Source organism: Furipterus horrens, unplaced genomic scaffold (assembly GCF_987537825.1).
Source record: "Furipterus horrens unplaced genomic scaffold, mFurHor1.1.pri manual_scaffold_4, whole genome shotgun sequence".
NCBI lineage: Eukaryota > Metazoa > Chordata > Mammalia > Chiroptera > Furipteridae > Furipterus > Furipterus horrens.
The window spans coordinates 56,351,996-56,366,199 of NW_028327174.1; the positions used below are offsets into that span (position 1 = coordinate 56,351,996).

A 14,204-nucleotide genomic window follows, 5' to 3' on the forward strand; every position below is an offset into this window, starting at 1 on the left:
GTCACCTGTGCTTCCCAGGTGCTGTTCCTGTTCCTTCCCCGACTTCCCAAGCAAGCAGCCAGAATGATCCTACAGAACCTAAGTCAGATTACTCCCCAGCCCTGCCCTCAATCCTACGCTGGCTCCCCGCATATTCAGAATCAATACCCAATGTCACTCCATGGCCTGCAAGGCTCCCCTCACCTCTCTGACCTACGTTCCTGTCATTCATCCCCTTCACTCTGCTCTGGCTGTGCAGCCTCACATGTGCCCTGGGCATTATTCCAATATGCCCTGCATAGTCCTATCTCCGACTTTGCACAAGCTGTTCCCTCTGCCTGGAATACACCTCCAGGTATTCATGCCATTCAGGCCTCTGCTCAAACATCCCCTGCTCAGAGGCCTTCCCTGATCATCCCATGTAGAGTAGCAGCCTCATCCCCCTCTAGTCTTGACCTGGCTTTCTGTCCATAGCTTTGATCGACTACCAGCAATTTCATTCTGGGTTTCTGTCACATTTTCATCATCTATCTTCACCAATAGAATTTCAGCTCCATGAGGATAAGGACTTCGTCTTGCTCATGCTGGCACCTGAAACAGTGCCTGGCACAAGTAGGCGACCAATAAGTACCTGTGGAGTGAACGAGTGAAACAGGCTAGGTTAAGGTGGGGAGCATTTGAGCTCTGGCCTAGCACACTGCTTATCCAGTCAAGCTCTTGTGTGTAAAATAGGGAAGTTAGATGAGAAGATCTTTGGGGTCCTGGAAGGTGGAACATCCCTAACTCTCAGTTAGTGCTTTCCAGGAGTGTCAGCAGTGCTGAGAGAGCTCTTCATCCCTGTCTCTGTTCATAGTGTCGGGCTGGGCATAGTAGGAGGGGGTTTGGGAGGGCAGAGATGGGAAGAGCTGACTGGAGCTCCTACCCCCACCCGATGCTGTCCACCTGTCCTCCTGCAGCCACAAGACCTCCTGGTGGCTGCCACAGTGATGAATTCCAGTGCCGGCTGGATGGTCTGTGCATCCCCCTGCGGTGGCGTTGTGATGGGGACACTGACTGTATGGACTCCAGTGACGAGAAGAGTTGTGAGGGAGTGACTCATGTCTGTGACCCGAACGTCAAGTTTGGCTGCAAGGACTCTGGTAAAAACCAAGTATTGCACAGAGCTTGGAATGGGGCAATATGAACAGGAGGGAACCACATTGAGAACAGAGCAGTGGCCAGGGCGATAGCACTGTACCGTGAGGGGTGGAGGTGCAGACATTGGGGCAAAAGCCTGCACAGAAAAAGCTTTGTGTGATTCATGGGGAAGATATGAAGGAGCCAGGGCCTGCCCTAAGGGCCCTGGGAACCAAAACCCTAATCAGAGTGGAGTTTCAGTACCTCCTGTAGGTTCTTGCCTTCTTTATTATGTGTGTGAATTTCACAGAAAAAGCCTCAGGGTGCCTAGCGGATCCCAAGGCATTGCAGTCATGACCCTATTAGAGAACTCTGTTGAATCTGGAAAGGACACAGGGAGCCCTGCTACCCAGGCCTGGCCCCTCACACTGTACCCATCCCTCAGCTCGGTGCATCAGCAAAGCCTGGGTATGTGATGGTGACAGTGACTGTGAAGACAACTCGGATGAGGAGAACTGTGAGTCCCTCGTCTGCAGGCCACCCTCGCACCCCTGTGCCAATAACACCTCAGTCTGCCTGCCCCCCGACAAGCTGTGTGATGGCAATGACGACTGTGGAGATGGCTCCGATGAGGGAGACCTCTGTGGTGAGGCCCTGGGAGAGGAGGGGGGAGGGTGGCTGGGTAAGGAGTCTGGGCCAAGGCCAGGGCAAGTGGGACAGGGCAGGCTCTATGGGCAGAGAGGTCTGAGACTAGGAAAGGGCAGCTCTGGCTGCTGGGCAAGTAGTACCCAGAGCACTTACCAACAGCCCATGTTGATTTACAATTCCTCTTAGTGAGAGGCTGGGCTAAGCGCATCACACAGTTACAGCATTTAATCTGTAGAGCAGCCAGCCCTGTGAGGTGGATACTATTATCATCTCCATTTTACAGATGAGAAAACTGAAGTCCAAAGAAGTTAATAACCGATCCAGGGGCACCCAGTTCCTAAAGTACTGTGGAGACAGTGCAGTGCAGCCCCTTGCTGCAGGCACAGACCCCTCACCCACACGCATGCCGCAGAGCAGTGGAGAGCAGTCCAGAGCTGGCTTTCGAGAGAAAGGCACCAGGTTGAGTGTTGATGTGGTCAAGGCAGGCTTCCCAGAGGAGGTGGGGATTTTACTGGGTTCCTAAAGATGGGCAGATCTTTCAGAGTGAGTGAGAATGTTGGGGGAGGAGGGTGTGCTTTCAAGATCAAAAGAAATGGGGGTCAACAAGGGCCACATGGTGTGACTTGGGGATGAGGAGCAGAGCAGAGCAGCCTTATCTCCTGTGAGCCAGGCAGACAGAGCATCGGGTTCCTGAAAGGAGAGGAGTGAGAGATAAGGCGGGTTGGGACAGGCCTTGGGAACTGCTGATGGGTCATCGTCAATGCTGGCAGATCCCAGGGTGTGTCAAGACCCAGGGAGGGACATTCTATACTGCACCTCTCCCCAAATCAGGAGAGATTGAGGAAAAGGGAATGGAATTTCAACCCTCCCAGAAAGAGGCAAAAAGCTGGGGCCCCCACCTTGGGCTCAAGAAGCAGCAAGGAAGTAGAGACCAGAGAGATACAGCATGATGTGGGAAGAGGAATGGGAGGGGTGGCCCCACTGGTGGGTGCTGGGGTTGCAACCCCGGTGCTGAGAAAGTCTGGGAAGCAGGGAGGAAGAGGGCTGGCCAGGGATGGAAAATAAAGATGCCACAGGCAGGGTACCAGGGTTCTTTTTGGGCTGCCCAGGACTTGGGGCCCAGCAGGGCCATGGTCCTGCCTCCTCTGTGATCCTGACCCCAATTCTGCCCCCCATCCATCCCCCAGACCAGTGCTCCCTGAATAACGGAGGCTGCAGCCACAACTGCTCGGTGGCACCTGGCGAAGGCATCGTGTGTTCGTGCCCTCTGGGCATGGAGCTGGGGCCTGACAACCACACCTGTCAGATCCAGAGCTACTGTGCCAAGCACCTCAAGTGCAGCCAGAAGTGCGACCAGAACAAGTTCAGCGTGAAGTGCTCCTGCTACGAGGGATGGGTGCTGGAGCCAGATGGCGAGAGCTGCCGCAGCCTGGGTAAAACTCAGGGGAGGATGGCCGGGTGGTGGGCTGGTCAGGCAACTGGGCAGGCCGAGGCAGGCTCCTGAGTGCTGGCTGGCTGGGCTTGGGCAGCTGAATGCCAAAGGCTAAGGTTTCCACCCAGGTCCAGCCCCAGAGCAGAGAGACCTTGCCTGCCTCTTATAATCATAAAAACATCCAAACCTGTAGAGAATTTTTTGGAGTTTACTTGAGTCAAACTGACAGCAATTGCCAGGAAGTAAAATCTCAACGGACTGAAAAAAATGCTCTGGAGAATAGCAGTTTTGCAGCTTATTTTATGCATTAGAATCAAAGGAATAGCCGTAAGGAGAGTTACGTGAAATCCACTGGTGGTCGATGAAGGAGGCGGGAGAAAACAAAGCAGGGAAATCTCTGGGATTGGATAAAAAGTAAAGTGGAGAAGCACATACGTCTTTATATTGGTGAGTACAGGATAGTTAACTAAAATTTATAGCACATAGAGGTGGCATTCTTGGAACAATATGACAATGAGGGGCTCTGTGGTCTCCGCTCTGGTGCGAGGTGAGCCCTGAGATTACTCTGACATTTCTGAGGTGTGTTTACCTTAGATGCAAAAAGGAAAGGCACAGGCTCACTCGAGGTAAAGATTGACCTTTGTAGGGAAGCGACAGGGCTAAGAGTGACTACCTGCTATGACTCGCTTTTAGTCAGGAAATTTTTTGTTCAGACCATTCGGTGTGGTTACTTTCAGTCTGTAAGTGCGTGGGGCCCACCAGGCTGGACTCCCTGGCGCTGGTCGGGTTTAGCATATAGATCTCCTTTTTTGTCCACACCCTGGACCGGGTGGCGCAGAGGCAGCAAGCCCCATGCTGACTCCTATCTCAACCCTCCCCAGACCCCTTCAAGCCCTTCATCATCTTCTCCAACCGCCATGAAATCCGGCGCATTGACCTTCACAAAGGGGACTACAGCGTCCTGGTGCCTGGCCTGCGCAACACCATCGCCCTGGACTTCCACCTCAGCCAGAGCGCCCTCTACTGGACTGACGTGGTGGAGGACAAGATCTACCGCGGGAAGCTGCTGGACAATGGAGGTGACGGCCTGGGGCCGAGTGCGGGGTGAAGTGCTCCCGGGAGGGCCACTTGGGTGCTCAGCCCAAAGCAGAAGCCCTTCACTCCCCCACCCCCTCTCGTTAATTAGGTTAGATTTTGCTGTGGTCTCAGTGCCTGACGCCCCGTAATTATCGTCAGCAAAGCTGCCAGCCTGATAATTAACAAAATGATTAGCCTTTCTTTGAAAAGGCCTGGAGCTCGGCTCCCCAAATCCTAGAATTACAGGCTTGAAAGTAAAAAAGTCATTTATGGGTGGGGGTACCTGAACTCTGCCTCTGTCCCATGGCGGCCTGACCCATCACAGACTTCTTCCATTTAATCAACACTCATTTTGAGCACTTGGCCCTGCACACTGGGCCCTGGGAGGCAGCAGTGATCAAAACGGACCACAGTGTCCTCATGGAGCTTACATGCCAGTGGGAACAACAGCTGTAGACAAAACCGAGAAGTACACTGTGGGATGGGACAGAAGAGGATATTGCCATGGATCAAAAGAAAGGGGGCAAGGAGGGGTAGGGAGAATGGGGGTTGACATTTTAAACTGGATGGTCCAAGAAGACCCCCTGCAAAGGTGACATCTGAGCAAAGACTTGAAAAAAGCACATCTTACTATAGGAGTTTGTATCATTTGTAGTAGAGAAAACCTGGAACCACCTCAAATGTCAAATATCCAACAAGGGGATGGCTCAGTAGACTAGGATCATGTTCACACTATGCAACAGTTTCTAAAATAATGAGGTCCATATATATATACATTTTTTGATAAGAAAACCTCCAAGATAGTTTGTGGAGTGACTTCTAGAAAGTTCTGTCCTCCTCATATTGGGTCGAGGTCTGTCCCAAAGCCTCCACCCTCTGCTCTGACTTCCTCCCATGTGTTAGCCTTCCAGAGATCTGCAAGCACCCAGGACCCCTCCTTCAGGGTCCTGGAAGTCAGGCTTCTCTCCTATTTGACCTCCTGGTGGGTTGGGGGACCTGGTTGAGGAGAGTGGGGTGTCTGGGAACCCCAGTTGAATCTAGGGCTCATCAGAGGTATTGACAGAGGTGTGAGAGTTGAGAGTGGGTCATGGAGGGTTCCTAGGATGTCTCGGCTTCAGTCCAGCTTACCTCATGGGACTCTAACCTCCCACAACCCTCTCTTCTCCAGCCCTGACCAGTTTCGAGGTGGTGATTCAGTATGGCCTGGCCACACCCGAGGGCCTGGCTGTAGACTGGATCGCAGGCAACATTTACTGGGTCGAAAGTAACCTGGACCAGATTGAGGTGGCCAAGCTGGATGGTACCCTTCGGACCACCCTGCTGGCTGGTGACATTGAGCACCCAAGGGCGATCGCACTGGATCCCCGGGATGGGTGAGGACCCTGCCTAGCCCTGTTCTGGCCCCCCAAAGCCTCGTTTGACCTGGCCAGAGATACCCATCTCCTTAATGCTACTCAACCCCTTTGGCCCTTTACCTAGGATCCTACCACATCCCTTTCCCCAGGCCCCTGGCCTTGGTCCTACTGACCCCCCCTCTGCTCCCCAGGATCCTGTTTTGGACAGACTGGGATGCCAGCCTGCCCCGAATTGAAGCAGCCTCCATGAGTGGGGCTGGACGCCGCACCATCCACCGGGAGACAGGCTCAGGCGGCTGGCCCAACGGGCTCACTGTGGACTACCTGGAGAAGCGCATCCTCTGGATTGATGCCAGGTCAGTGCCCTCAACCCCAGCCCCCAGGGAGGCCTCCATCTCCCCACCCTTCCAGGGCCAAGGTGGGCCAGGGCCCCAGGCAGGACCTGGCAGTGAGGAGGGTGATAAGGAGGACTGGAGAAGTTAGATCCAGAACCAGCATAGCCAAGGGCTGGGCCCAGCCACAGGACCACAGTGAAGAGAGAGGCTGGGCTAAGAGACAGATGAGGATAGAATAAGGTGGAGGCCAACTGTCACTCTGCTCTGAATACCTGGCCGAGGGCTGAAATACAACCTCCTGTCCTCACGATCTGTGCACTCTACTGGGGGGCTCTGTCTGCCCAGGGTAAGGGGGATCTTTTGCTAATTGGTCTCCGTAGAGGGGGTGCCTTTTTTGAACCTTTAGCAAAGCCCTGTGTGCTAATGGCCACCCTGGGAAGAAGTGACAGGAGTACGGGAGCTGAGGACTGGGGGCTGGCACCACATGGTCCCACTGCTTGGTCATTCTGTTTGCCTTCTCTGGCCATGAGGGTTGTGAGGAGGGCCGCTCCAGTGTGCTGAGGTGGGGGCTGTGGGCCAGGGCCTGGGGGCTGCAGCCCAGCTGGCACCCTCACTTTGCCCCAACCATGCTCTCAGGTCTGATGCCATCTACTCAGCACGTTATGACGGCTCCGGCCACATGGAGGTGCTTCGGGGACACGAGTTCCTGTCGCACCCGTTTGCAGTGACACTGTATGGAGGGGAGGTGTACTGGACAGACTGGCGAACAAACACGCTGGCCAAAGCCAACAAGTGGACCGGCCACAATGTCACCGTGGTACAGAGAACCAATACCCAGCCCTTTGATCTGCAGGTGTACCACCCCTCCCGGCAGCCCATGGGTAAGGGCCAGAAGGAGCCAGTAGTCTTGTTAGAGGCCCTTAAGAGAGGAGGGGGCAGTGGGAACAGGTGGGGGGGGTGTCTGTGCTGGAATAGGGGAGGAGATGGGAGCCTGCTGACAGAGAAGGGCTGGCAGCAGGTGCTGCTGAAACAAGGATGATGAGAAGGGGCGAAGAGGGGTTGTTCAGGTGAGAAAGGCCAGGGAGGGGCCAGCAAGTCACAGGATGTTCTTGCTTCTCCTCGCTCCCCGCATCCAGCTCCCAACCCCTGTGAGGCCAATGGGGGCCGTGGCCCCTGCTCTCACCTGTGTCTTATCAACTACAACCGGACAGTCTCCTGCGCCTGTCCCCACCTCATGAAGCTCCACAAGGACAACACCACCTGCTATGGTAGGAGGCCCCTCCCTCCAGAGTGGGGGTAAGCCAAGGCTGCAGAGGAAGGTGTCAGCAGCTAGGCTTCCCATTGTAACTAAAGGTAGACAGTCCAGTGTGAAGAAACTGGTGGGGGAGGAGCCAGGGACCACCCCTGTAAGATGAGGCTGGGGCTCTGGCAGGGAAGTTATACCCAGTAGAGGCACTTCTTGATGGCTAAAGGTCAGCAGCAAATGGAAGGAACACGAAGAAGGAGGGACCCTAATTGGGTGGGTGGGTGGTAGGAAGCACGGAGGCAGGGGGCTGCCCTCAGTAACCTACCCTGTGACCCACAGAGTTTAAGAAGTTCCTGCTGTACGCACGTCAGATGGAGATCCGGGGAGTGGACCTGGATGCACCCTATTACAACTACATCATCTCCTTCACGGTGCCCGACATCGACAATGTCACGGTGCTGGACTATGACGCCCGCGAGCAGCGTGTTTACTGGTCCGACGTGCGGACGCAGGCCATCAAGAGGGCCTTCATCAACGGCACAGGCGTGGAGACAGTTGTCTCTGCAGGTTCTGTCTAGACCCTGCCGAACCCTGTGGGCACAGGCACTCCTGACCCAGCCCTCACTCCCTACCCTGGCCCTAGTGCCCACTTCCTGTCCACCTCAGTCCCTTGAAAGTACTGCAGCCTGGTTTTCTGGTCCCTGTTCCCAAAGAAATCAGGCTGCCCCCCCACCTCCCAACCTCTGCTCTACAAACCCCCAACCACTACCTCCCCACTGTGCCCCCAGACTTGCCGAATGCCCATGGGCTGGCTGTGGACTGGGTGTCCCGGAACCTGTTCTGGACAAGCTATGACACCAACAAGAAGCAGATTAACGTGGCCCGGCTGGATGGCTCCTTCAAGAATGCAGTGGTGCAGGGCCTGGAGCAGCCCCACGGTCTGGTTGTCCACCCCCTTCGTGGGTCAGTTCGGGGCCTAGGGTTAGGGAGTGTGAGGTGCAGGTGGGGAAAGAAGACTCTGAGCATCCCCTCCCTACACCCCTTGCTCCCCCAGGAAGCTCTACTGGACCGACGGTGACAACATCAGCATGGCCAATATGGATGGCAGCAACCGCACCCTGCTCTTCAGTGGCCAGAAGGGCCCTGTGGGTATGAGCTTGCCCTGCCTGCCCCACAGCCTTCCCTAATTCCTCGGCCAGGACACGCTCCCAGGGTTCCCCAGTTGCCCCTCTGTCTCCCCAAACTCCCAGCTTAGTGTTTACTCTCACCCTCTTCCCCCCAAACCACATATGCCTCATACATTTCTAGAGGTGAGCTGCCCGGCTGGGGCAGGTGTCATGCTCTCCACCCACCCTCTTCCAGGCCTGGCTATTGACTTCCCTGAAAGCAAACTCTACTGGATCAGCTCCGGGAACCACACCATCAACCGCTGCAATCTGGATGGGAGTGAGCTCGAGATCATCGACGCCATGCGGAACCAGCTGGGCAAGGCCACTGCCCTGGCCATCATGGGTGAGGGCCGCTGGTTGGGCGCTGGGATGAGAGCAGACCAGGGCAGGCTAGATTGGCTGAGAAGAGGGGAACTGGCCTGGGGGCAGCCTGCTTGCCCTGCCAGGCCCTTCAGGAGAACTGGGCAGGGTAGGGGGAGGGCCTTCCCAAGGGTCTCATCCCCTCCTGCTGCTCCAGGAGACAAGCTGTGGTGGGCAGATCAGGTGTCAGAGAAGATGGGCACGTGCAACAAGGCTGATGGCTTGGAGTCCGTGGTTCTGCGGAACAGCACCACCCTAGTGATGCACATGAAGGTCTATGATGAGAGCATCCAGCTAGGTGAGACGGGTCCAGGGGCAGGGGGTGTGGGGTGGGAGCCAGAGCGGTCAGGGCTGTAGCCAGGAGGGCTGCAGGAACCCCTGAGCAAGCTGGTGTGTGGGAATGAAAATGGGATGAGTTCCTCCCACCACCCAAAGGGGCTCCCCCTTCTAATTCTCACAGCCACCCTGGTCACTGGGCCAGGGGCCAGGAGGACAGCTGAGTTGGGTGGTGACTCCCACAAGGTCCAGGGCGAAGACAGTGACTTATCTTGTTCCTGCATAGCATCAGCCTGACACTGAAGTCCCAAGGAGGGCTACTCACCCTTTTTCTCTGCCTCCCACCTCCTCCCCCAGGGCACGAGAGCACCAACCCCTGCAGTGTCAACAACGGGGACTGCTCCCAGCTCTGCCTGCCCACGTCAGAGTCAACCCGCTCCTGCATGTGCACAGCTGGCTACAGCCTCCGGAGTGGCCAGCAGGCCTGTGAGGGTCAGTGCCCCTGCCTCTCCTCCCCACGTTGACCCAAGTCCCCAACATCGATTGGCCCTGTCCTATAGCCCCACCTTCCTCTCCTCCCCTTGGCAACAGGACTGCTTTCATCATGTATTATCAAGGGCCTTCTGTGTTGGATGCTTAGTCAGCCCCTCTGTGCTGGGTGCTGAGGGGGAAGCCAGAGGACAGAAGTTCCCTGTCACTGTGCTCTGCAGCCTTAACTAGAAGTGGGGCTAAATGTAGGTGAAACTGCATCATGAAGTGGCTCTGACTTCAGTAGGATTTTGGAGAAACAGACGTAAGAAGGCAGTGCCAGGGCCAGCTCCGTGGAATGAGTGTGCTGTGGGCTAGGTTTTATAGGCAGGTAGGATGTGTATGTGTGGCTCAAAGGAGAAGGGACGATATATAAGGCAAGGGGTCCAGAGCAACCAGAGGGTGTGTGCCTGGGCCCTGATGTGCCAGGCCCGGGCGGTGGGCCGGGTGTGGTGGAGTCCTGTGGTAGCTATGAGGTAGGGCAGGGCCATGGGTTCTCAGACAGGAGTGGCTGGAAAAGGGTGTTTGGGGCAGATTAACTTGGCGGCATAGAGCCAGCTGACTGGGGGAGGGAGAAACTGAGGCAGTTTCCAGTTAGGAGGCTGTTAGAGTAACCCCAGTGCTAGAAGATGGGACCTAGGCCGGGGCTGAAGAGAAGGGATGAAACTGAGAGACGTTTCAGAAGAACTTGCTGACTGATTCATGAGCCTGCCCCCGGACAGCATTTCCCAAAGTGTGCTCCTGGGCCTCTCTCTCTTTGATGGGGGTAGACGTTACAGAAATGAACACTGGGTTGAACAAAATGTAAGTGTTTTCTTTTTGCTGCAGAATGTCTGAGAGCCTTGACTATGCTCATCTGCACTGAAAAATTTTCAAGACTAGTGTTAAGAGTTTCCACCAACCCACTCAACCATGAACCTTTTTTTTTCATGGAACCTGAGTAACCAGGGCCTATTTGGGGATTCATTTGGGGGCACACTGTATCAAGTGATAAAGGCAAGAGAGGATTCTGGGATGCGTGCATAGGACACCTCATGAGAAATGGGAAACCAGAATGAGACTGCTCAGGAGCAAGATGGGACTGTTGAGGTTCAGGTGATAGAGATAGGAGAGGACAAAGCGGAAACTCAGGCGGAAATCTAAATTTGGGGTCATGCAGTGCAATTATCTTGTCTGAACCTTCCAGATTCTCTGGAACAGCTTTTGTGGGTGCAGGGTTGGACTGAGGGAATCAGGACTGGAGGGCAGAGCACAGGGAGAGGAATCCAGGCCTCTGCTGCCCTCTGGTGGGAGGCTAGAGGTCTTACAAGTAGTTCCTCAGAGTATGTTCCTTTCCTGACTCCCAGCGAGCTGGGCTCCCTGCCCAGGAGGCTAGGGTGTGTGTGTATGTGTGTTGAGGGGGGAGGAACGATAGCTGGGGGAAAGAGAGCAAAAGGGATGCAGAGAAGAACAGGTTTGAGAGTGACAGAATCCAAGCTTAAAGAGGTGTCCCTGAGGCCCATGCCTGAAGTATTCTTGTTTCAGGTGTGGGTTCTTTTCTCCTGTACTCTGTGCATGAGGGAATCCGAGGAATCCCCCTGGATCCCAATGACAAGTCAGATGCCTTGGTCCCGGTGTCGGGGACTTCTCTGGCTGTCGGCATCGACTTCCATGCTGGTGAGCCATTTGATGGCAAGAGGTAGTGGGGTGACCTTTGGGGGTGGTGTGCTCTTGGGGGTCCAGTGTCAGGCTGCCTGACCTCACCTGGAGGGGGAGGCACTACACACAGCTGTCCTCACCCCTCTCTATCTGCTCTTCCAAGCCGCATCCCCACCCCCGGCACTCACTCACCTCTATCCTGACCCCATATTATCTTGACCTCTCACCTTGGCACTGCCTTGTTCGGCATCCCATGTTTGCTTCTCCCACCTCCAGAAAATGACACCATTTACTGGGTGGACATGGGCCTAAGCACCATCAGCCGGGCTAAACGAGATCAGACGTGGCGTGAGGATGTGGTGACCAATGGCATTGGACGCGTGGAGGGCATTGCAGTGGACTGGATTGCAGGTGAGCCATGACAGAGTGCGGGGCTCCAGGTGAGGCGGGCGGGGGGAGGCAAGTGGGTGTCAGAAGGAGGGATCTGAGGAGAAGGGGCGGGCAGGAACAGATCAGGGAGCAGCAGGGGCATCTGGGGGCTGGGAGGGGACCAGGTATGCATGTTCCCACCCCAACCCTGAGCAACCACCTACTCCTTCCCCAGGTAACATCTATTGGACGGACCAGGGCTTTGACGTCATCGAGGTCGCCCGGCTCAATGGCTCTTTCCGCTACGTGGTCATCTCCCAGGGCCTGGACAAGCCCCGGGCCATCACTGTTCACCCGGAGAAGGGGTGAGGAGGGGAACATGCTCGCCAGGCCCCATTCCTGGCTCCAGTCTAGCCCAGTCACTCTGGCCACAGCCCACAATGACAAGGGTCTTTCTTCTTCGTGTTCTGGGACTGAGCTCCGTGTCCCTCTCCATCCCACAGGTACTTATTCTGGACTGAGTGGGGCCAGTATCCGCGTATTGAACGGTCTCGGCTGGATGGCACTGAGCGAGTGGTGCTGGTTAACGTCAGCATCAGCTGGCCCAACGGCATCTCAGTGGACTATCAGGTTTGGACGCAGACTTGGCCCTGCAGCCTAGGGGCAGACCTTGTTCTCTGGGGGAAAGCTCCCCCTATCCCACGCCCTGCCCGACTGTGAGTGTCCCTGCAATGGCTCCCCATTTGGTAGGAAGATGTGGACACAGGGAGTCATGGGGCCCTCTGGCCCTGCCCCCATCCAGAGTAGGACTCCTACCACCCTGGAGATGGTGGAGGAGGGTCACTCAGAAGTGGGGACTGGAGGGAGCCCTGGAGATCAGCAGGTCAGGGATCAGAAGGGGATGGAGGAAGGAAGAGAAAGAGTGAGTGGGGCCGTGGAGACCTGGAAGTGAGGTGGGTGCCTCCGGCCTGTAGGATGGGAAACTGTACTGGTGCGACGCCCGGACAGACAAGATCGAACGGATTGACCTGGAGACAGGTGAGAACCGCGAGGTGGTTCTGTCCAGCAACAACATGGACATGTTCTCCGTGTCTGTGTTTGAGGATTTTATCTACTGGAGTGACAGGTGAGGGCTTCTATCCTGGTCTTCTCCTCTGCTCTCTGCTCCCTCCCTCCTGGCCCCAACTGATGTCTTTCTCATGGCCCTTCCCTTCCCCCAGGACTCACGCCAATGGCTCCATCAAGCGTGGGAGCAAAGACAATGCCACTGACTCTGTGCCCCTGAGGACGGGCATCGGTGTCCAGCTCAAAGACATTAAGGTCTTCAACCGAGACCGGCAGAAAGGTGAGGCAAGGCTCTGGACTTGGCGGGAGAGGCCAGAGGGGCCGTGGCCTGTGAGTGTGCTCCCCAGAGAACCCAGTGTGAGGGGGGCTGGGAGAGAAGTAAGACCCAAAGGGACACTTTCCAGTGACCCCAGAGACCCAAGGGTGGTGAGCAGGAGCTGAGGAGCTCTAGGACTGATCTGGTGCTTGCTGTGAGGACCTGGAGGGCTGTCTAAACTGGGGATACTGAGGCAGAGCAGGGTGCCAACCAGCTGAGATGACAGAGGCACCGGTAAGTTCCCCCAAGGCAGGCCCTGCCCTCCATAACCTCCTCCTTCCCCTGTGCCCGGCCCCCAGGCACCAATGTGTGTGCAGTGGCCAACGGTGGGTGCCAGCAGCTGTGCCTGTACCGGGGCAACGGGCAGCGGGCCTGCGCCTGTGCCCACGGGATGCTGGCTGAAGATGGGGCATCGTGCCGTGAGTATGCTGGCTACCTGCTCTACTCGGAGCGCACCATCCTCAAGAGCATCCACCTGTCAGATGAACGCAACCTCAACGCGCCTGTGCAGCCCTTCGAGGACCCCGAGCACATGAAGAACGTCATTGCTCTGGCCTTCGACTACAGAGCAGGCACCTCCCCGGGCACCCCCAACCGCATCTTCTTTAGTGATATCCACTTTGGGAACATCCAGCAGATCAATGACGATGGCTCAGGAAGGACCACCATTGTGGAGAGTAAGCCCAGATACTGAATCTTCCTAGGAAGGGGTGTGGGGTGTGGGGAGCAGCAACACAGATGCAGGGTAGAAGAGCTGGCAGACCTCAGCCAACCCACCCCTGCCCCATCTGAATTGCACCTGCCTTGGTGTTCCTGACAGGCTGCCAGCGGATCACACTGTGCCCATTGTAGTTACTGAAGCGTTTCTTCTCCTTTGGACACAGACTTGGCCCCCTTCCACTCCCCCTCTGGTCCTGGTTCACCCCCAGGCTGCACAGAAATAGCTCAGCTCTCCTCTGTGGGTCCAGTGCTCACAGCACGGGCTGCAAAGTTGGGCCAGGTTCAAGCCCAGGCACAGGATTTCAGTCACTTGGGCAAGTTTCCTACACTCCCCAGGCCTCAGATTTCTTGTCTGTATAGAGACAGGAACACCTGAGGTAGCAGGTTCAAAAGCTTAGCTCAGCACAGGACGTGTTGTGCCTGTTCTGTGAAGGGTAGTGGGTGCTACAGCTGTTGTCCTAGGACAGCCTTTCAGCTGTTTGAAAACTGTATTTTGTTCCGCTACAGTCTTCTCTTCTCCAAGGTGGCATGCCCTCCCCCACCCCATCCTTTGACTCATTCATTTGTTCATTTAT

At 55.9% G+C, this 14,204-nt stretch overlaps 1 protein-coding gene across 1 annotated transcript in view; it reads left to right on the forward strand.

The window, feature by feature from the left end:
• The window catches only part of LRP1 (LDL receptor related protein 1), a 78,848-nt gene that overhangs the window by 40,925 nt on the left and 23,719 nt on the right, over positions 1–14,204 (forward strand). The window contains exons 21-41 of the mRNA XM_090273447.1: positions 936–1,118; positions 1,541–1,741; positions 2,931–3,176; positions 4,057–4,254; positions 5,421–5,625; positions 5,799–5,963; positions 6,579–6,823; positions 7,079–7,210; positions 7,528–7,755; positions 7,977–8,151; positions 8,243–8,337; positions 8,551–8,700; positions 8,875–9,015; positions 9,351–9,485; positions 11,046–11,177; positions 11,436–11,570; positions 11,764–11,893; positions 12,032–12,158; positions 12,503–12,654; positions 12,749–12,873; positions 13,209–13,586. Coding sequence (XP_090129573.1) covers positions 936–1,118; positions 1,541–1,741; positions 2,931–3,176; positions 4,057–4,254; positions 5,421–5,625; positions 5,799–5,963; positions 6,579–6,823; positions 7,079–7,210; positions 7,528–7,755; positions 7,977–8,151; positions 8,243–8,337; positions 8,551–8,700; positions 8,875–9,015; positions 9,351–9,485; positions 11,046–11,177; positions 11,436–11,570; positions 11,764–11,893; positions 12,032–12,158; positions 12,503–12,654; positions 12,749–12,873; positions 13,209–13,586 — 3,678 coding nt within the window. The remainder of the gene's footprint in view (positions 1–935; positions 1,119–1,540; positions 1,742–2,930; positions 3,177–4,056; positions 4,255–5,420; positions 5,626–5,798; positions 5,964–6,578; positions 6,824–7,078; positions 7,211–7,527; positions 7,756–7,976; positions 8,152–8,242; positions 8,338–8,550; positions 8,701–8,874; positions 9,016–9,350; positions 9,486–11,045; positions 11,178–11,435; positions 11,571–11,763; positions 11,894–12,031; positions 12,159–12,502; positions 12,655–12,748; positions 12,874–13,208; positions 13,587–14,204) is intronic.